The sequence below is a fragment of the Vigna umbellata genome, chromosome 8 (genome assembly GCF_029865625.1).
Source record: "Vigna umbellata cultivar VRB3 chromosome 8, Vumbellata_1.0, whole genome shotgun sequence".
In the NCBI taxonomy this organism is placed as follows: Eukaryota; Viridiplantae; Streptophyta; class Magnoliopsida; order Fabales; family Fabaceae; genus Vigna; species Vigna umbellata.
Genome location: NC_142172.1, coordinates 15882348 through 15904345, shown reverse-complemented (window position 1 = coordinate 15904345; position 21998 = coordinate 15882348). Strand labels below are relative to the sequence as shown.

At 33.5% G+C, this 21998-nt stretch overlaps 1 protein-coding gene and 1 long non-coding RNA gene across 3 annotated transcripts; both read left to right on the top strand.

Moving 5' to 3' along the window:
* The first annotated feature begins 1974 nt into the window (after window positions 1-1974).
* On the top strand, window positions 1975-6404 carry LOC124845567 (squamosa promoter-binding-like protein 9). Of its 2 annotated transcripts, none has more exons than XM_088095618.1 (3): window positions 1975-2682; window positions 5074-5213; window positions 5475-6404. In XM_088095618.1, exons 1-3 carry the CDS (start codon window positions 2306-2308, stop codon window positions 6077-6079), a joined length of 1122 nt encoding a protein of 373 aa, XP_087951744.1. In that variant the 5' UTR covers window positions 1975-2305; the 3' UTR covers window positions 6080-6404. The 2 variants fall into 2 exon arrangements, with proteins under 2 accessions (XP_087951744.1, XP_047178640.2); XM_047322684.2 differs by having other exon boundaries at window positions 5472-6404.
* A 13134-nt stretch (window positions 6405-19538) lies between these two features.
* Window positions 19539-21601, top strand: LOC148194115 (uncharacterized). The gene is made up of 2 exons (XR_015781774.1): window positions 19539-19671; window positions 21424-21601. It is a non-coding gene; the product is annotated as an uncharacterized LOC148194115 (long non-coding RNA).
* Window positions 21602-21998: the final 397 nt, after the last annotated feature.

The window sequence follows — 21998 nt, the reverse complement described above, 5'->3', positions numbered from 1 at the left end:
TTAGGAGGGGCCCCGACGTCTATAGACGTCGGGGCCCCTCCTAACGGACGTCTAGGTGGCTGAAAAAATAACTCCTCACCTACCCTATCAGCCATATAGACATCCGTTAGGAGGGGCACCGACGTTTATACTATTATAGACGTCGGGGACCCCTCCTAACGGACGTCTCTATGCCCACTTATTTACGAAAATGTCATCGGTCAATAATTTACGTTGATTGTTTGGTGGACCGACGTCTATGGAGTGACGTTAAAGGCCAATTCTGTACTAGTGTACTCTAATACCTACAATTTATATTAAATTCTATAAATATAATGAGTATGATATATTTAAAATATAAACAATTACAATCTTATAATAATTAAAGCTATTTTTTTAAAATTTAGTAATAATTAAAATAATTTAACATTTTAGTAATGATCAGATATAGTTATTAAAAGAAAAAAAAAAGATTTTTTATTTATTTTTACTACAAATTAAAATTCTTAGTAATTTAGAAAAAAAATAATAATGCATTAATATTAATTTTTCTCTAATAATAAATACATAATGATTATTAAAAACGAAATACTATTGTTTTTTATTAAATTAAAAATAAATATACAATACTTTACTGTATGAAATGACTAAATATTTAAGTTTTATTTATATTAAAAAGTAGAAGCTCCATTTTCTATCCTGCATTGTTCAGCTGCGTGGTCCTTGGATTTGTACAGACAAGTTCTCACATCTCACTGACAACTTTCTTAAGTAACTTTTATTTTCTTTTATCTTTACATGTAACTCTTCCACCAACCCCCACCTTTATCCTTTATCACTTCTCTCTCTTTCTTTCCAAAGAGTAACATCATAAATTTAAATATTTTTATTAGAATAAAATTTCCAAAAAAAAAATTAAGTATAATAACAAAAGGACTAAAACAAACTAAATACTTTAACTTGTTTTGTCCTAATTTTTTAATACACAATAAGATACTATTATAATATTTTCTACTTTAAGACAAACTAAATACTTTATAAGACATTATAATAATTTTCTACTTTAAGGTATATGATAAAGATAGTATTTAATGATATCTTAACAAACTTAGTATTCCAGTCGTAGTTTTCACATCTATAACCGTCCACGTGCACATTAGTCCGAATCTTTTGAAGATGAGTAGGTTCATAGTACAAAAGTGATAATTACAACATTGAAATAGGAGTTTATATAATAACATTAATAAAAAATAATAATAGTAAGACATCAAAAGTAAGAGAATAAAAATGAGAAAATCAAACATGAAGCATGAAATATGTCATTAATCTTTTTCTTCTCATATATTATAGAAAAAAGAGGTCTTGTTAGGTAAACATTAATTAGGATAATAAATAATGATAATTTTAAAACATAATTTTTATGTTCTAAGAGTAATAGTAATTCTAGGTTTTTTAATTATCTACTTAGATCTTTTAATTTTTTTGGTTTATGCAAATGGTAAACGAGAAAATGGTTTCAACTACGTTGAACATTCTTAATAAGATTTCCACCTTTATTAATTGAATTGGAATATTTAACTGGACTGTGCATATTTTCTTGATTGTTGAGCTTAAAACGAATGAACTTTGTAATGATAAGTTCATTTTACGGGACAAATTAAACCTAATAGGCCATAGATCTAAAAATTATGAACACTTAGTATATAGTAGGTTTCTCTGGCTGAAAAATATAATTTAATTTCTAAATATCATAAAATATTTTAATTATTTAACATGCTCAGAAAATATATTATAAAAACACTACATGTGACATTTGATAATATAGTTATATATATTTTCAATAGTTGCAATATTTAAAAACTGACCACCAAATATTAATTTGTATTCACGGATCATATTAGCTGATCAAACATATTATTCTATTATTACGAGAATGAATCGTAAAATCACAAAGATAAATTTTTCATGTTCTAAACCATAATTAGCTAAAGATGTTTAGTTTCATTCTATATATAATTCTCCCTCATTTTTTGTCAAATAGATAGAATTTAAACTATAAAGTGAAGAAGAAGATAGTCTCTCTTTCTTTCTTTACTGACTGGGTTATATAAATAAATTGATTTAATTTTAAGAAAATAGCTGTATATTTTACTTCATCCACGTAACAAATACTTGTATTTATGTATTGTTTTAAAGTTAAAAACAGACGATCGAAAATAATAAAAAAGATGAATATAAAGTTTGAAAAATAAACAAAAATAAAAAAATGGGTAGCTAGAGAAGGCTTGAGCATCAGCATCAGCAGCAGAAGCAGCGAGCAGCAAGAATGAGTTTTTCTGGTTCAGTGAGCAAAGCAGCAGTACCCTCTTCCTCCTCATCACCCAACTCTTCCACTGAGTCGCTTGATGGGTTGAAATTTGGCCAGAAAATCTACTTTGAGGATGTGAGTGTTGGAGCTGCTGCAACCACTCAAGGGGCCAAAACAAGTGGTGGGGTTTCTTCTTCTTCTTCTTCTTCAAAGAAGGGAAGGGGTGGTTCAGTGCAACCGGCTCAGCCTCCTAGATGTCAGGTTCAGGGCTGCAATGCAGATCTGAGTGGAGCTAAGGCTTACTATTCTAGGCACAAAGTTTGTGCCATGCACTCCAAGTCTCCAACGGTCATTGTGGCTGGTCTGGAACAGAGGTTTTGCCAACAGTGTAGCAGGTTACCCTCTTTCTCTCTCTTTGTTTTTCTTTATTATTGACTTAATAAAGGAAATTTTTCTTTTCTTTCTTATTCTTTAGCTTCTTGCTATTTTTGGTGTTGTTTCTATATTGGGTAGTCTTCTTCTTTTACTTTCATCATCTTACATTCTGCTTTGCTTTTTGCTATTTTTATCAGTTTTCCTTACTTTCGTCATTTTGCATCTTCGTTTTTGCTATTTTTAGTGATTTTCCTATTTTTTAGTGTTTTTTTTTTCTATTTTTAGTGCTTTTGTTATATTGCTAGTTTTTGAAAAAAATAATAATAGTCAATTAGTGATGTGTTTGGATTAATTTCATGGTTAAAAATGGTCAATTATTTTTTCCAATGATGAAGGCAAACATGGTGCATCCACTTTTTCATGGTTATTGACTATATATTTTGCATTTGTTTTTAGACAGAGTTGCTTGTTTTAAATTTCAGGGCATTCAGCAAGCTGTTTCTGTTCCTTGTGATTGCTTTCTGTAGAATTTATATTGTTACTGTTGATTCATGGGCTTCCCTTCATAAATTAAGTGTGTGTGAAGTGAACTGTTGCAAGTTTTGTTTTGTCTTTTGGTTTCTGATGCTCCTTATTGATTCGAGAATGGCTCATTTTTATGGATTTGATGTATCTGTTGTTACCGTGAGTTATAAATGATAGCATACAATAGAAAAGAAGTTACCGTGAAAAGAAAGGGGATTTATCAAGGGAAGGCAAAAAAGAGGTCTAGAAATGAGAGTGAAACATGATTTAAGCTGCATAACAAGTGAAAAAATGTGGAATGGACTCAGATAAGTGAAGAATTCATGATTGCTGTTTAGGCATACTATACTACATCTTCAGAACTGTCAATATGTAGGTCAATATTTGGAATAATGAATTCATGAAATACTATTTCCCCTTTTAATCTGGTACGTGAAGAGGGTAGGAAAGTGAGGAAGAGACTCATATCTTTTGGAAGTTAGATGTTAACAGAGGAGGGATTGAGCTCTTAAATAAAGATTATCATTATGGCACCTGAATTCTGATCCAGCTCTTAAAAACTGTTTATCCTTTTCTGTTTAATAGTTCAAGCCAGGTTACATCTGAAATTAATTTCCTCTTCAGTGACTCATTGTGCCAGAAAATGCTACTGGGTATTTTTTTGGGATGTTTTTAATGGCAAAATGATACTGACATGTGTGTAATATTGGAAGTGGAAGGTTATCATGACGGAAAAATGCTACTTTTCTGGATTGAGATATCGTATGGATGATTCTCTTCATGAAGAACTAAAGTTTTCAAATTAAGATGTTCCCTTTGTAAAATTTCCAACTTTTGAAACATACAAATTTGTGCTCTAAAATAATGATATGGATCTCATACACCTTCACTGATCTTGTGTGATGTGGGATCTGTATTGTATTTTGAAAGAAAATCTCATCTAAGTGACTTCATGTTTAATCTTACTCACTGACAACGATGGATGTTAATCACTTACGTTGAAAAATGGTATTTAACAACTAAAAAGTGTTGGGAATTTTTGAATGGTGTATCCTGGTTTATGGATATTGTACATATTGAAACCCTTTGAGTGGGAAAAAGACTTCGGTTGTTATTTTTTCTCTTCTGCTTTCAGACATGGTTGGAAACATATGGTTTTGATTATCCAATATTTGTGGCTAATTGGTTACTAATTGAAGTTAAAGTTCAGTTTTATTCAACTAAGGGTAGTTGATAGGATGGTCTGTAAGTGTTATTTATAGTAACTGACTTTCATGTTCATTTTCATTTTCATGGAAGCTGCATTGGTACACACACATACACACACACACCTTAAGCATGTTGTATATCAGTCTAAATTGTGTTTAACTCAAGTTCAGTTGTCTTCTGTTTCATAAGAAGAGTTTAAACATACCTTAAGCCAGCCTGCTATTTAAGCTTTATCTGAGTTTGTAATTTGGCGTTATTATATTTTATATATAGTTTCTGTGACCTTCCTTAAATTGGAAGGGTATTATGTCTTGGTGTTACATAATCTTAAATCATATTCCCTTTACTTCAAATCTCAATTGTCTAAGACACCTACCTCATCAAGGCTATGTTTTTTCGCCCATGCCATTGCAACCCTCAGTTTAAAACCTTTGGTTCTGTTGCCAATTATGTTATCCATTATCAAATGCACGAACATTTCTGCATGTACTGATAAGAAGCAATCTTGACATATTAGAAATTCTCAATCGTTCTCTTTTGTAGCATTCTACTTAAACCTGGTTATGTTTCTGAAATCTTGTGTCTGCTCATACTATCTTTTGTAGCATGCTTTACATAAGCTTGGTGGCCGATATATTTCAGAACTGCTAATATTCTCTTTGTTAGTCCTTGCCCAGGTTTCATCTGCTCTCTGAATTTGATCAAGGAAAGCGAAGCTGCCGCCGGCGACTTGCCGGCCATAATGAGCGCCGGCGAAAGCCTCCACCCAGCTCCATGTTAACATCTCGCAATGGCAGGCTTTCGTCCTCTATTTTTGGTTAGAATTTATCAGAACATCAATTCCAAACCTCTCTATGTACTTAGTGCATGTTTGTTTTGGCATGGATCAAGTCAAATGTTGATTTATAATCCAAATCCAAATTGAAACTACTTTGAGTAATTTCCATGTTTTACATCCAAAACATGGATTCAACTCCAAACCAAACATGCATTTATGTATCCTAGGACGTATCAATAATTTCAGATTTTGCTCTTGCTTGCCTATAAAACATTCAACTGTTTCACTCATGTTCAGCAGATAACAATGGTAGAGCTGGTGGCTTTCTCATGGAATTTGCTTCATATCCAAAGCTTACATTGAGAAACACCTTGCCAACTCCAAGATCAGCCGAGCCACTACCCGGAAACCATGCTGCAACCTGGCAGACCGGCTCAGACACACCATCTGAATTTTTCATGCATGGATCAGGGAGTGGTGGAACAAGCTTCATTGGTTCCAAACATCCTTTTGTGGAAAGCTACACCGGAGTCACTGACTCAAACTGTGCTCTCTCTCTTCTGTCAAATCAAACATGGGGTTCCAGAATCACACAACCAAGTGTTGAACTGAACAACAATAATAACAACAACAATAACTTGTTGAATTTCAATGGAACATCCATAACACAATTCACTGCTGCTTCCTCACAGGTTGCAGCCATCCATCAACTTCCAAATGCCACCTCATGGTACCTGAAGACCCTTGACTCGCCGGAGGGTGTTCCTGATCTCGGCCTAGGCCAAATTTCGCCGTCTCTTCATAGCCATCTTCATGGTGAGCTTGATCTGCCACATCAGGGTAGGAGGCATTACATGGATCTTGGGGATTCCAGGGCCTGTGAGTCTCCTCAGTGGTCACTTTAAAGATCTTCTTTGCAATCATATGCATAATAATAGTAATGACAATATCATGCAGCACAGAAAAACATGAGGGAATCTGTGCTTTATTTATCAGTTACTAAATTCTGTACTACTGCGTTATTGTTTCTTTAAACTTAGCAGCAAGGTGGGTGTATCCTTCCTTTGATTGTGGAACTTTGAAAATTGAAACTTCCTTATTTTGTTTGAAGTTGTGAGCAAGGCTGTATGTAGCCTTGTTTCGTTTTGTGGAACTTTTCAGACATTATTATATTGGTATTGGAACTTATTACCAAGATGGGTAACCTTGTTTTATGTTTGGAAATCTCAGACTTGGATCATTTGCTGAATGTGGCATGACTATAATGTTTTCTTGCATCTAGGTTGCATCTAGGTCTCAGATTCCTCTGAATTCATTTTTAATGTTGTATTGGCTAGTTGTCACCCCCAAAATCTTTAGACTTGATGAAATTATATATTTTTGTAATCTAATGGTTTGAAAAATATTTCGCTTTTATTTGTCAAATTTAAAGAAAAATGAATGATGGAATAGAATCTTTTTGTAGTAATTTGATCAGTTTTTGTATAATATATTTAAAAGAGCAAAATTCAGATTGCTTCAAGAGTAGAAGTCCTTTTACTGTTGCCCTCCTTTCAAAGTTTTTAAAAGTTGTAACATTTTCAGTGACAATTACTTCATATTAAAAAATCCTTATTATCTATTTATGATTTTATGATTTTATGATTTATGATATTAAATTTTAATCAATACCGATATATATATATATATATATATATATATGAGTTTGCTAACGCGTGTACGTTTGTTTTTTCAGTTTGTACATTTTAGCAAAAAAAAAAATCCCCAAAACCCTTACTCACCTCTCATTCCTCTTAACCCTTTTTCTTTCTCTTTCATCTCTGACTCCAATCTTTTCTCTGTCGTCATCCTTATAGTCCCAATTGAAATAAACAATCTTACAAAAAATGATTTTATAATGAGTTTTCGTTTTATAAATTTTGTCTTATCTAATTTTATCCAATTTTCACAAGCATAAAGGAATTGGTAATTGACCTGGAAAAAAAATCAGAAATACTCGTTGTTAAACAATTTCTTACAAAAAATGATTTTATAATGAGTTTTCATTTTATCATTTTTGTCTTGTCCAATTTTATCTAATTTTTACAAAGATAATGACATCAAAAGAATTGGTAATTACACTGGAAAAAATCAAAAACACTCAGTTGTTAAATAATTTCTTACAAAAAATGATTTATAATGAGTTTTCATTTTATAATTTTTATCGTATATAATTTTATCTAATTTTCACAAACATAAGGACATACGAAAGAATTGGTAATTGGCCTGGAGGATTTTTTTTTAGAGATGATAATTCAACAACATATGCAGATGATGAAATTATATAGGTTAGTGAAGATGGTGAAATTGAGGAGATCTTGAATGAACCTTTGCCTGAAGGTGAATATGTCAATGACTCAACGCTTTACAAAGGCAAATTGTTTAAAGGCAAGTGTTTCTGATTTTTTCATTACGGTTACAGTAGGGATGACAGATAAAAGGTTGGAGTGAGAGAGATGAAAGAAAAGAGCTTGAGAGGAATGAGAGAGGTAAGTAAGGGTTTGGGGGGTTTCTTTTTTTTTTTTTAGTTTTGAAAATGAAAATTATTAAAATACCCTTAACCTTAAAACTTAGAATCCATGATATATAAAGGTATTTTTGTCTACTAAAACTTGGTACATATTGCTAAAAACTGAAAAACAGGCGTACGCCACGTTAGCAAACCCATATATATATATATATATATATATATATATATATATATATGGACAAGAATTTGAACGATTTTGTAAGATGAGATTGGAGCAAATATGGCCTTTCTTTTTAAATAATGGGCCTCATAATCCACTTGGCAAATTCTTCCTACACCTATATATTTTTGTCCTGCACCCTCCTGAATATTTTAATTCCCATGTTTGAAAATGATTTTAGATTGTGCAAAAAGCTTTTGAATAAAGTCTAGATTGCCTGATTCAAAAAACTTTTGGACTGCATGATTATATTATTCGAAAACTTTAAGTAACTTCTAGAAATTGAATAAGGTTAAAAAAATAGTTTATAAATTGTGTAGTCTGTAATCGTTCTTTACTTTATATAATTCAAAAATATTTTTTATGAAAAATAAATAAATTTAGAATTATATAATCTGAAAATAATTTATTACTTTAAAATTATATAATCCGAAAAAACAAAAAAAAATTCATAATCATGAAATTACAGGACGAAAAGTATGGAGGTGCAGAAAGAATTTGCCCCAATACAGTAGCATATCAGTTCCGACTCAAACTTTGCGTGTTTTCATAATGGCTTTAAGAAAGAAAATTAAGAAAAAAAGTGAAAAATTATATGAAAGAGTATTTATAAATTATCTCATGACAAGTTGATTTTAGCTTACAAAAAAATAATTTAAAATTTTATTTTCATTTATGTTTCGTTAAAGTTTTTATGGGGAAATTTAACCAAACAAAATTCCTTTATTTTAGAGTGAAAAACATTCAAGTTAAAAATTAACTTGTACGTTTTATGCAGTTATTCAAATTAACTTGTAGAAGTTTTTACTATGCAGACGTTTTATGTACATTCTGTGGTTAAAAATAACTTGAAAAAGTATTCAAATTAATTGAATTAAATTTATTAAAAATGAATAAAAGTTGAAGTAGGAATCCAAAAAGAGGTTCTACAAAATAGTGTAGCTACCTTGAACTTGAAACGCAAAACCGTGGAAGCAGCTATGGTGTGAAATAAAAGAGAAGAAGAATGCCGAAAGCTTTTGTTCATTTTTGTTAAGATCGAATATATATATATATATATATATATATATATATATATATATATGTTGAGAAAAAGCATATGCTAAAATTTTGTTTATTTAATCTTTCCTAAGAATTTGTTCTAGTAAAAGAACATGTTCCTTTATCATATCCTCATAAGCTATATATTTCTCTAATATACTTTAATCCAAAAATACACTTAATGTAAGAGAGTTTGAAAATTGTTTTGTGTATCAAATAACCTATGTTCTAATTATGCAAACAATTTTTACACTATCATCTAATCATAATTAGTTATATATATATATATGTTATAAGTTTATTGGTTAGTTGTTTTAACAATGAATTATTTTTATTGTCAAACTCGTAAAATACTATACTCTACAAGAAAAAGATTAAAATATTATCGTGATATATTTTCATCAACTGAAGATATATTTTTCTGATTGGATAATTATTCTATAAATAGGATAATTTAAGCATGCACTTAGCCAGCCAAAAGGTGTATTCTCAAGGAGAATCGTTACCTTTTATTTATTTATTTATTTGCTTTTATGTGATTTGATTGAACCCTAATTTGTGTCCGCTAAAGGAAAATAGAGGGTTGTTTGATATACGTCAGGGGGCACAAGGAAAGCATGATGTATAAATGCTGCAGTGGCAGCCTAATGTCCGATATTTACAGCTCACTATTTATTGAAACTCTGGAAAGGGTTTTTGTCTTTATGCGTATAATTCTTTTAATATGTTTTTTTTAAGGTTTTAATTTAAAATGTTTTAATTTAAAATGTTTTAATAAAATTTCTTTCATTAAATTTATATTAATGATTAAATACATTTAAAAAATATTTTTTTAATTTAAATTATAAATATTTCATTCCTATATTTTATAAAAGTTATGTAAAATCTTTTTTTCAACATGTAAAAATTATATAGAATTCTGTTATAAAAGTACTTTATATTTTATTTTGTTGAAAAAAAAATTAAATAACTTTCATAAAATATAGAGACTAAATATTATTAAATACATAATAGCATTAACTTTTTAACTTCATAACTTTTGTTAAGGTATTAACATTATATTGCATAATAAAACAATGATTCTGCAGAAACTGTTGGTTTTGTTTTGACGCAGTCCATAACATGTTTTACTTTTTTGTTCCATGTTCTTCAATATATGCTTTTCACACCAACGCTCAAATCACTATAAAAACGGAGCTTTGTTCTGCAGCTTTAGTAGGTATAAGCACTTAACCACAATCTTCAAACCAAACAGACACCTTTCCTTCCAACCACACCCACAAGCTTTCTCTGCTAAAAACTAGGCAAAAATGGGGAACAAAAGCTCAGCACCTTCAAACGCAGAGTACAGCAGCCATGCAGAAAGTATGGGTTTAAAAGAACCAGCCCAGCACCATCACCAGCACCATGTTGTTCCAAACCGAATAAACTTCTCTTCAAGGCCAAAGGGGTACCAAACAGAACAGCAGCATGGTAAGAAAGCACTGGGTAATGATGAAGCTTTCTCCACTTACATCAAAGATTCCAAATTTAAAATGAGGAGCAAGTCAAACGTTGGAGGCCATGAGGATCATACCAACGCTGTACCTGTGGATGTGGCCAATGAATCCAACGACAGAAACAAGGATTATGAAAAAGACCATTTTTCAGATTTTATTGCCAATGCTAGGAAGAAGTTAAGGACTGTAACCAGAAGGAATAGCTCCGTCAGAAGAGGGTAAGATCAAAAACATCGAACATTGTCGGTCAGGTTTCTGCACTTCATCTCAGTTGTTATGGAAAGTGCGTTAGAATAAGCAGAAATTCTTGTATCTTTTTTCTTAAGCAAGTTTCTCTTTTTTCTTTTTTTTGAGTGGGTATCAGGTTATCATAATATTTCAATAAAAATAGACTTTTGTCTCCTTTACTTTATTTAGTTCTTTTAATTCATTTGCTTTTTCACCCAATTTTTTATCCAAATCTTTTTTTTAACACTAGTGCAGCGAAGGGCTTTTACCGCGGTTCATTTTCACTATACGTCGCGGTTCTTGAACCGCGGCATATTCAGCCGCGGTAGTAAGTCAGACACTTTATACCGCGGTTCGAACCGCGGTATATAGGCTGCGGAATATGCCGCGGTTGTCTAGGGAACCGCTGCCTAAACCCTAAAAAAAATTTAAAAAAAAAATTAAAAAATGCACTATATGCCGCGGTTGAACCGCGGCATATAGGCCGACGAATATGCCGCGGTTAGTGTCAAAACCGCGGCCATATGTCTCGTTTGTAAAAAAAAAAACGAAGCACTATATGTCGCGGTTGTGGTTAGAACCGCGGCATATTCCCCTGCAGTTTTTTAAAATTGCAGGTCTGTTTTTGTGATATCCATTACCACAAAAACAGACCTGCATATAAAAACATTTACAGAAATTCAATTTCAACATAACAAACACATGTTCAAATGTATTTCAACATCAAATAAAGTAGAGAGTCTAAGAAAATTCTATCTAATCAAATGCATTGTTTAAATCTAAATCTAAGAGCTATTGTATAATCTAACTATATACTTCGCAGCAGCGTTCCTAATGAATAGTAGTGACTTCTCAGGAACTGGTGTAGTAGTCTTGAATCTCTGCAAAAGACAATTCATTTTAATTAGTGTATATGAATTCAACATTTGTTAAAAAATCAAAATTTGTTAAAGTTAAATATTACCGTTTCCCAGCTTCTTGTGATGTGAGAACGAACAATATGGGTCATCCAATACATTACATAGTATCCACACTCATATGACCCATTTTGTCTGTTACACTACAATATATCATCACAGTTGATAATAGTTAGTGAATAACATTTGTTATAAAACAATTATAACAAAGTCAGACTTTAGCATATGTCAAACCTTGAGAGAAATCCAAGCAATCTTTCTACTCTTAGCAATTGATCTCCCGTCCATCATCATACTTGCTGGAATAGAACTGTATATAAAAAAATGTTTTAGCATTCAGTTATATAACAAAGAAAGTCCAAACATTGAGGTTCTTACCAATCAATTGCTTGTCTGAGTTGTGTGGGAGGAGGCCTGTGCAATGAGCAGAACCACAAAGCATAGTTGTCTTGCACAGACATAACAAGAAGTTGCCAATGGCGCCTGAAATTCATAATAACGTAACTATTAAATATTAAAATCACATATGGAACATTATTATGTTAACAAAGTTCACTTACCCGGATATATAAGGCAAAAAGTATATTTTCTTGCCCCTTCCAAAACTTCTTATCAGACTCATGTTGATATGGTCAAAATCATTTGATTCATGAATTTCTTGGGGATCAATGAATCCATAATCATCAGAACGCCCCAACTTATTAGCGACCCCAAACATATACCTGAAATCAAAAATTAACTTTGATATAAGGATACTTGATATATAAATCAATTTTATATATAAATAATTGGTCATAGACTTACATCGTCCATAGTTGAATAATTGAAATATTCAACTCTTGTGTTCCCGACGCAAGCTCACGGACATCTTGGCTATTAAGGTATATTGGGACCTCAGAGCCATGCCCAAATACATTAGCATCATACTGAACCTCCAAAGGCTTATCATCAAGGATGTCAGCAAGTAGATGCAATGAAGAAAGAGGGTCATCCTCAGATAGAGGAATCTTCTGTTGTTCCTGCGTCTGTTGTTACATGAAAAGATAAGATAAGTTTTGACATCAAAAACCTTTAAAATTGAGAAGTGTAAAGAAGAATTTCATACCGAGGGGTCAGAAACTGGTTTAACCAAAAATTTAGGCCAAGTGATAAACGACTTATATGCTTGTTCCACAGTGAAAATCTCTTCCGTGGACAGTGGAACCGAGGCATCTGGCATGATCATTTCATCCACTGAGACCTTCACCTCATCCTCTAATAGTTGCATACCATGACATACAGTCGCTGACCTAAACTCTGTTCCACGAGCTACCAGCACCATCTCATCTTCTTCTAAAATGTATAGCAGACATGGACTACCATCGTCCATGTCATCCTCTGGGATGGCTGATGCGGAACAACTTCCTTTGCCGCTTCTCCCTGTCAGAGTAAATGTTAGATTATACAAGAGATAGAAATAATTGCACATAAATGTTTATTAAGTTTACCTGTGGGAGGGGGAGGGACCACATGTTCCTCTATAGGAGACTGCATCGGGCGCATGCTCTGAAACTGCTCCTGGTAGAGCATCTGGAATTCAGCCCTCACCTCGGCCCTGATCTCCTGCATAAGGTCTTGTCGGACCTTTTTTGTGATCTCTTCTGTCATCCTTTGTGTATCGCTGTACGAATATGAAGGCTGACGAGAAGAGCTCCCAAAATAATCCGTAATGCCTACTCCAGGACCTGCAGCACGTACACGTCCAGGGTGTTCAGGTCGTCCAATTGCAGCAGCAAGAATATCCTGGCGACCCTCTGGAGTGAATTGGCCTTGGGAGCTCTGCTCAACCAAGGCGTCCTGTAACATTACAAAACACCATTATTCTTTAAATAGTTTAATGTAGTATGTATAATGACAATATTTATTATTTTAGGAACAGTGATAACTTACAATTTTTTCAGAAATCTCTCGTGCAGTGTCGGAAGAGTAGGTGCCCGATGGTCGCATACGGGCCAACTTCCATTTCTCATGTCTAGACGGTGGAGAAGGAGGCTGAGGAGGGCTACCACTCTGAGATGGTGGTATAGCATCTGCCTTTTGCTTGAGGATTTTCTCCTCAAGCTTCCTATACCCACCACGAGATAATAGGTGGGGGTTTTTGTTCTTAGCACTTGTTCCTTGTGCTTTGCTTCTAATTGCCTGTCACATACACATTAATTAATGAGTTCATATGATATATATTTGTTAATGAGGAATTGAATAATATGAACTACACTAACCTGCCATTCCTCTGACATCCGACTCTCTTTAAAAACCCGCCAAGTCTCCTCATCAATGGACTTATATGCATTACATGGAGTTTTATGTTTAAGGTGTCCAAAGATGTACCTTGATGTCAACTTGCTTTTAAAGTTTCTGAAATTTTCTGCAACAGTTGACAAACACTTATTTCTAAGTGTTGGGACATTTGGAATGTCAAATGTCATCTGAAAAAAACATAATAAAGTTGTATTAGTACAAAATTATCAATATAAACAAATTATAATTCAAATGCTATTAACTAACTTACCAATATATCTTGCCAAATAATGTTCCGATCACCCTCGGACACATGATCAAAAGATGGAATGAGAATGCTAATCTTATCACGTGCCACTACTCCAAGGTATGATCGGAAGTCATCTGCATAGGGGCCAGTTGCCACACCCGTGGTGACATTCACATTCACCGGAGTTCTTTCACCACTATTTTTCCTGATTAATAGTTGTTTCATCCTAGTGGGTCCTCTAGTGGATCTGGGTGGGGGAGCCTCATCCCCTGAAGAATGTGGATGATCAGCCATATATCTGTCAAAATAAATAACAACATTAAATTTTCTTTCAAGACTTATGTAATATCATATAAATTAACAAAACATGTAATAGTATCCAAATTGAAAATTCATACATAAAGATATGGATTCATCATATGTATATTCCCTCATCATGATCTGACCGAATTGCATGTACATCATCGTCAACTACAGATTGGTCATCCAACTTTGTTGTAGTTTGAAATGAATGGTTGTCAGCAATATCAATATTAATTAGATTGTCTTCGTTAACTTCAATTTGTTTTTTGCCTTGAAGAGCAACATACCAATGGTCAGACGAAGGATCTTTGACATAAAAAACTTGAGATGGTTGATGTACCATGATAAACGGTTCGTCTCGATAACCCACCTTGCGAAAATCAACCAGTGTCATACCCGAGTCATCTATTTTCACACCACTCTTATTGTCAAACCACTTACACTTGAACAATGGAACGGAAAACTTGGTGTAATCAACCTCCCATATCTCTTCTATTATACCATAATATCTCATTGATCCAAGTACAGGAGATTGATCTTTTGATGTGGAAAATTGAAGTGACTCAGCTTCTAAACTGACTCCACTATTTTGTACTGTGCTTTTATCATCCAAAGTCTTCGTATAGAATGTGCAATTATTGACTTCATAACCTGTACAACACACGACATCAAACTTCAAACCATTTGCAAGCCACAATAAAGTTTCAGAAGAATGTGGCTCTTTGTCAATTTCAGATTTGAACCAAGACATAAATGTTTTGTTATGCTCCATCAATTGCCATTTCTCTGATTGTCTTGGATTTTGATTCTTAACAATGGCTTTGTGTGCTTCCAAAAAAGGGATCACCTCATCTGTGTTGTTCAATATATAAAGATGCGCTTGCAACAATTCTTCGCGATCTTTTGTCACCACATTGACACCTCGGATGCTTTTACTTGTAGAAAATTTATTCAACCATGCTGTGCGAGGAACTCCTATTGGATTCGTTGATGTCATGTAATCTGAACAAAACTCGATACTTTCTTCAGCAATATACCTTTCAATCATCGAACCTTCAGGATGATATGGATTTTTAACGTACCCTTTCAAAATCTTCATATAACGCTCAATAGGATACATCCATCTTAAGTATACCGGTCCGCACAACTTGATTTCTCTAACCAAATGAACAAGTAAATGTACCATGATGTCAAAAAAAGATGGAGGGAAAAACATCTCTAGTTGACACAAGATGATAACAATCTCGCCTTGAAGTTCATCTAACTTTGTAGGATGGATGGCTTTACTACATATTGACGAGAAAAATGAACACAACCTGTTTATGGTGTGCCTAACATTTTTGGGCAAAATTCCACGAATAGCCACCGGTAACAACTGTTGCATTAAGACGTGACAATCGTGAGACTTCATGCCAACAAGCTTTAAGTCCTGCATTGACACTAAACTCTTCATATTTGAAGAGTATCCTTGTGGTACTTTGATACTCTTTAAACATACACAAAAACTTATCTTCTCTTGTCTAGACATTGTGTAACATGCAGGGGGCAAATAAGTACGTTTACCAATCTCCTTCGGTGCCAACTCTTCTCGGATATTCATGTCAACCAAATCCAAACGAGCATTCACTCCATCTTTTGTCTTTCCCTGAATGTTGAGTAATGTACCAATCAAGCTATCACACACATTCTTTTCTACATGCATCACATCTATGCAATGTCGAACATCTAACTTTGACCAATATGGAAGATCAAAGAATATTGATTTCTTCTTCCAAGGGGTCGTTACAGATGACTTCTTCGATGTTTTCCCAAATACATGATGTATTTTATTAACTTTTTGAAGAACTTCAAGGCCAGTAAGTGGATTTGGTGCTTCGTCCCTCTCTTGATCTCCATTGAATGCTTTTTTTAACCTTCGATATGGATGATTACGTTTTAGAAATCTCCGATGACGCAGATACACCGTCTTTCTTCCATGTTTCAATTGATGAGCTGCAGTGTTTTCTTCACATATAGGACACGCTTTATGACCCTTGACACTGTATCCTGACAAATTACCATAAGCAGGAAAGTCATTAATGGTGCAAAATAACATTGCACGCATCATAAAAGTCTCTGAAGCGAATGCATCAAATATTTCAACCCCGTCAACCCACAAAACCTTCAAGTCTTCAACTAGTGGGCTTAGATAAACATCTATGTCATTTCCATGCTGCTTTGGACCAGATATCATCATAGATAACATCATGTACTTCCTCTTCATGCACAATGCAGGAGATAAGTTGTAAATTATCAATATAACTGGCCAACAACTGTGATTGGTACTCAGATTACCAAATGGGTTCATTCCATCAGTGGCTAAAGCAAGCCTAAGATTTCTACACTCTTTACCAAATTCGGGGAATTGTCGATCAATATTTTTCCATTGCTTTGAATCAGCTGGATGACGAAGCAGCCCGTCAATTTTTCTCTCATCTGCATGCCATCTAAGATTTTTAGCATCTTTGGGATTCGCAAACAAACGCTTAAGTCTGGGCACTATTGGAAGGTACCAAACTACTTTCAAAGCAGATCCATTTTTTTCTATCTGACCATTATCTTCACTATTGTTTTTTGACTTGTATCGTGATAAGCCACATTTTGGACACTTTGTCAAAAATTCAAACTCTTTCCTATACAAAATGCAGTCATTGGGACAAGCATGTATCCTTTTATACTCCATACCCATTGGACAAAGAATTTTTTTCGCATCATAATTACGAGTGGGCAGTGTATTTCCATCTGGCAACATTTCATTCAACAACGTCAACAGTTCTGTAAAACTCTTATCAGTCCATCCATTGCTCGCCTTCAAATTCATGAGCCTTAACACCGCTGATAAACGTGTGAACTTAGTTGAACCGACATACAAAGGTGTTTCCGCATCAGTCGACATCGTCTCATACACATGAGCTTTGGCAAAATTTTCTGCTCCAACATCGCGGATCATGTCCTCCAATTTGTCTTCATCCGGTCGATCTTCTTCCATGGTGGAATCAGTAACATTTACACTTTGAGAGTCAGTGGGAAAATCCATTTCTTCGCCGTGCCAGATCCATGTTGTATAGCATCTTAGAAAACCATCACATATAAGATGTTCTCTAATTTGAGTTGCGTTCAACTTTCTCCCATTCAAACAGTTCACACAAGGACATCTAAACTTCACTTCATCATCAGTTCTCCCCTCATTACGTTGCGCAAATTGTATAAATTCCTCTACACCTCTCTCGTACTCAGCACTAATACGTGGTAAATTAATCCAATTTCGATCCATATTCCTAAATATTACATAAATAATATTTTAAGGTTTATAAATAATACAAGAACTACAACACACATTACCAAAACTATAGCAAAAATCATACCATACATTACCAAAACTATAACAATTTCATGCATTATCAAAATTAAAGCAAAAATTATACCATACATTACCAAAACTATAGAACCTTCATACATTACCAAAACTATAGAACCTTCATACATTACCAAAACTATAGCATTATGCAAAAACTAATGAAGAAATCATCTTAACAATGCAAAAGGGCATAAATACCTGGAAGAAGAACGACGAAAACGCTTGGTGCAAAAAAAACGAAATCGCAAAGGAGTGGGAATGACGCGTTTCAAATGCTTTTGATCGGCCAAAAACTGTTGTTTATCGTCACAAATGAGAAAGAACCGAACAATTTGAAGTTTAAACGGAGAAAAATAGCGTATCGGAGATGATGGGAGTCGGAGGGAAAAGAGAAAACGCGAAACAGAGGCTTGCGGGAAGAAGACGATCACTGTTCAAAGTTTTAATTTTTAACTCTGAACGGGGGAATCTACCGCGGTTCACTACTTAACCGCGGTATAATAGGGGTATATGCCGCGGTTCTACGAGCAACCGCGGCATATACTGATTAAAAAAATAATACTAAATGGCATTTTTGAAATTATTTTCAAACTATATGCCGCGGTTGCCCGCTGAACCGCGGTATATACCTCGAAATATTTCAAATCAATATTAAATTAATTTCAGATAGCAGAATATGCCGCGGTTGCTCGTAGAACCGCGGCATATACCCCTGTAACGTACTCAACACAACTGCTTCCCAACTGCCTTCTGGGGAATTTCAGAAGTTACAGGGGGTATATGCCGCGGTTCCCCAGAGAACCGCGGCATATACCCCCTGTAACTTCTGAAATTCTCTGACTGGCAGAGAAGTTGAGACGTTACTGGGGTATATGCCGCGGTTCTCTGGGGAACCGCGGCATATACCCCCTGTAACTTCTGAAATTCTCTGACCCAGTCAGCACCTGCAATAAATTGGCTGGGTATATGCCGCGGTTGTGCAGAGAACCGCGGCATATACTCTGTTATTTAATTTTTTATTCATACGTGGCGTCAAAGGCAATGGTTGACTGGGGTATATGCCGCGGTTCCCAGTAGAACCGCGGCATATATGTTCGTTTTATTTACAAAACTGCCACCGCGCACCATTATGCTGCGGTTTTCGTTGAACCGTGGCATAATGTGCGCTGTAAAAACCCGATTTTTTACTAGTGTAAACTCCATTATTTGCTTCTGCCCCTTTAGTTTGTAGATAATGAAACACGAGGTGGCTCATATGTTCAAGTAATGAATAGTAACTTGTAAGACCCATGAAAAAAAAAAAAAAGAAAATATTTATAGTAGTAAATTTTAGTATTTTATTAGTAATAATAATTTTAATGGATAGAAAAATGTAAATTTTGGATATAAAATTATAGTAATTTTAGAAGGAGAGGTTCAAATTTTTGGTAACTTATTTAGTAAATTTTTTTTTAAATTGAATAGTAAAAAGTAAATAGTAAATAGTAAAAAGTAAATAGTAAATAGTAAAAAAGTAAATAGTAAAAATAAATTTTCAGCATTAAGATTCCTTAGCATGGAAGAAAGTAGTAGGTAGAAATTAGGATCAGATTTGGTGAGAAAATGATTGAAATATTATTTTTAAATAATATTAAAATAATAAATAATATTAAAATATTAATGAATAGTAAATTTTTTTACCTATAAATAGCCATAGGAGGGAATGTTATTTTGCACCAAGAAAAGAGGAATCAAGTGAGAGCTTGAGAAATAGAGAAGAAAGAGTTAGGGAGAAATTTTTAGTTGTAAGAAGAGTAGAGGTTCTGAAGGGTTTCAGGGAAACAAATTCGGAGCAGGAGATTAAGTCTGGAATAGAGGTAAGGGGAGCTAATCTTTTTTCTTGTATATGATTTTTTATCCATGTTATGATAATGAATATGAGTTATGAGTATGTTAAAATTTTGGTAATGGTAGTTATCTATTCACTTACATAAATTTAGTTTTCATGATTATAATTTTCTTATTTTCGAGTTAGTATGGTAAAACTTTTCTTTTAATTATTTTGACCGTTGGATTTAGCTAAAATTTTAATATATGAATCCTAAAACCTATTTCTTCACTTTGACCGTTGGGATTTGTAATTAGAAGTCTGTACTTAGAGAAATAAATCCTGCATGTTTGAGTAAATTAATTACCCCTGTAGATCTGTTACTGAGTCATCTCGGTAAAATATATATTACGATTTATTTGACCGTTAGATCAACTTGAAAATTTTATATATGATTCCTAAGATATATTAATACACTTTGACCGATCGGATTATAAATTAAAAGTCTATGTTTGGAGAAAATAATTTTTAAGTTTTGAAAAATCTGATGAACACTATATTTCTGTTCTTAAGTTATTATGGTAAAAATTTCATATATATTTTATTTACCGTTAGATTGAGCCCAAAATTTAGTATGTAATTCATAAGACATATTAAGTCATTTTGACCGTTCAGATTTGTAATTAAATGTCTGTGCTTAGGGAAATTAGTTTCGCATTTTGAGTATAATTGAAAACCACTTAAAATTCTGCACTTGAGTTACCTCGGTAAAACCTCAATATCTATCTAGTTAACCGTTGGATCAACCTGAAATTTTAATATGTAGTTTATAACAAATAGTGAATTATTGTGACCATTCAGATTTGAAATCGGAGTTACAGATTTAGAGATATTAATTTCGTATCTTCTCAGGGATCTTAATATTGCTTAATTTCTATTTTTTTGATATCTATATTAAATTTCGGTGTTAATATTATATGCTGTTGTTTTAAATCTGTAAATAAGAAATTTGTTAAAAACTAGTTGAGGAACGCTTTGGCTAAGGAAAGATTTGGTACTTAAGTTGTCCATTGTGACGCACCTCTCTTTCCTGGAAGTCTACTCGACAAGTTTTTAACTTAAATCCTATTGAACAGATTATGTACTGTTAATTTATTTTGATATATTCAGTTTGTATGATTTCTAAAATGATTGAATTTTATTGCATTTGAATTATGCATCTGAACATGGTTGTGAACTATAATGATGTATGTGAGTATGAATTGGACATCTCAGGGAGAGATGACTATGTAATGTTGTGGTTGTTGAGTATAACTGTAGTGAACCTAGGATCGGTCTGTCTATCCCTACACTCAAAGCATTGTTCATGCTCACATAGAGAAGAACAGTGTCAGTGGTGAGAGTAGAGGGAGGTCCTCGTCTATAGCCTTTGATGGCAGAGATAGGCAGGTTGGGGATTTACCTTGCTAGTGTTGGAGAAAGACCAACAGACTATGCGAGTGCAAAGACGACTGTTGGTTCGACAGTTATACAAATCCGGATGAGTCATATGTGTGGATTTACCTTGCATAGTGTTGGAAAGTGCCAGCAGAACTATGCGAGTGTAAAGATGTGTGAGTCGTGGTTCAATGAGCATGCTATAATTGTTCTTTTATATAAATCTATGTATGACACCATGAGTTAACTGTGATATTGATATAACATGTTTTTTTTTATATATCTAGCTCACCCCTACTTGTTTGTGTTGTGTGCTGTTTGGGTATGTTTCTCTGGCGATGATCATCCACTTGGATGGGAGCAGACGTTGTTGAGGAAATCCCTTTGGAGTAAGAGCTGGAGGATACTAAGGTTGCAGAGTAGTCTTCTTAGGAGTTTCCCATCTGAACACATGTAGTGTTCGAATCTATAAACTGTTGAAGTTTAAATTTCAGTTCCTTTTATTTCTTGATGACTGTAATTTCACATTTAATTACACGTCATGATCCGACTGTTCTCTTTATTGGAATGTTGACGTCTTTATTATGTAATAATTGTTATTATATAATAGGGATGTTACATAACTTGCCACTGAAATTAAGCATATTCTAATATACTCATGATTTTTATGCTATAAATAACACAATTTTTTATTTGGAGATGTTTTTGAGGTTTGTTTGAATGAGCTTTATAAAAAATGAATAAATAACTATTCCCCTAGAACATCATATTTAGTTCAAAATTACAAATTATTATCTCCAATTAATAATCCAAAATTTTAAATAATAAAAGCAATTATTTTAATACCTATTTCCAAGGAATTTATGATGCATTATGCCAACTGCACCCAATTACATTCATTGTTCTTTCTTTTTAATAGCATCATTGCACATCAAATTG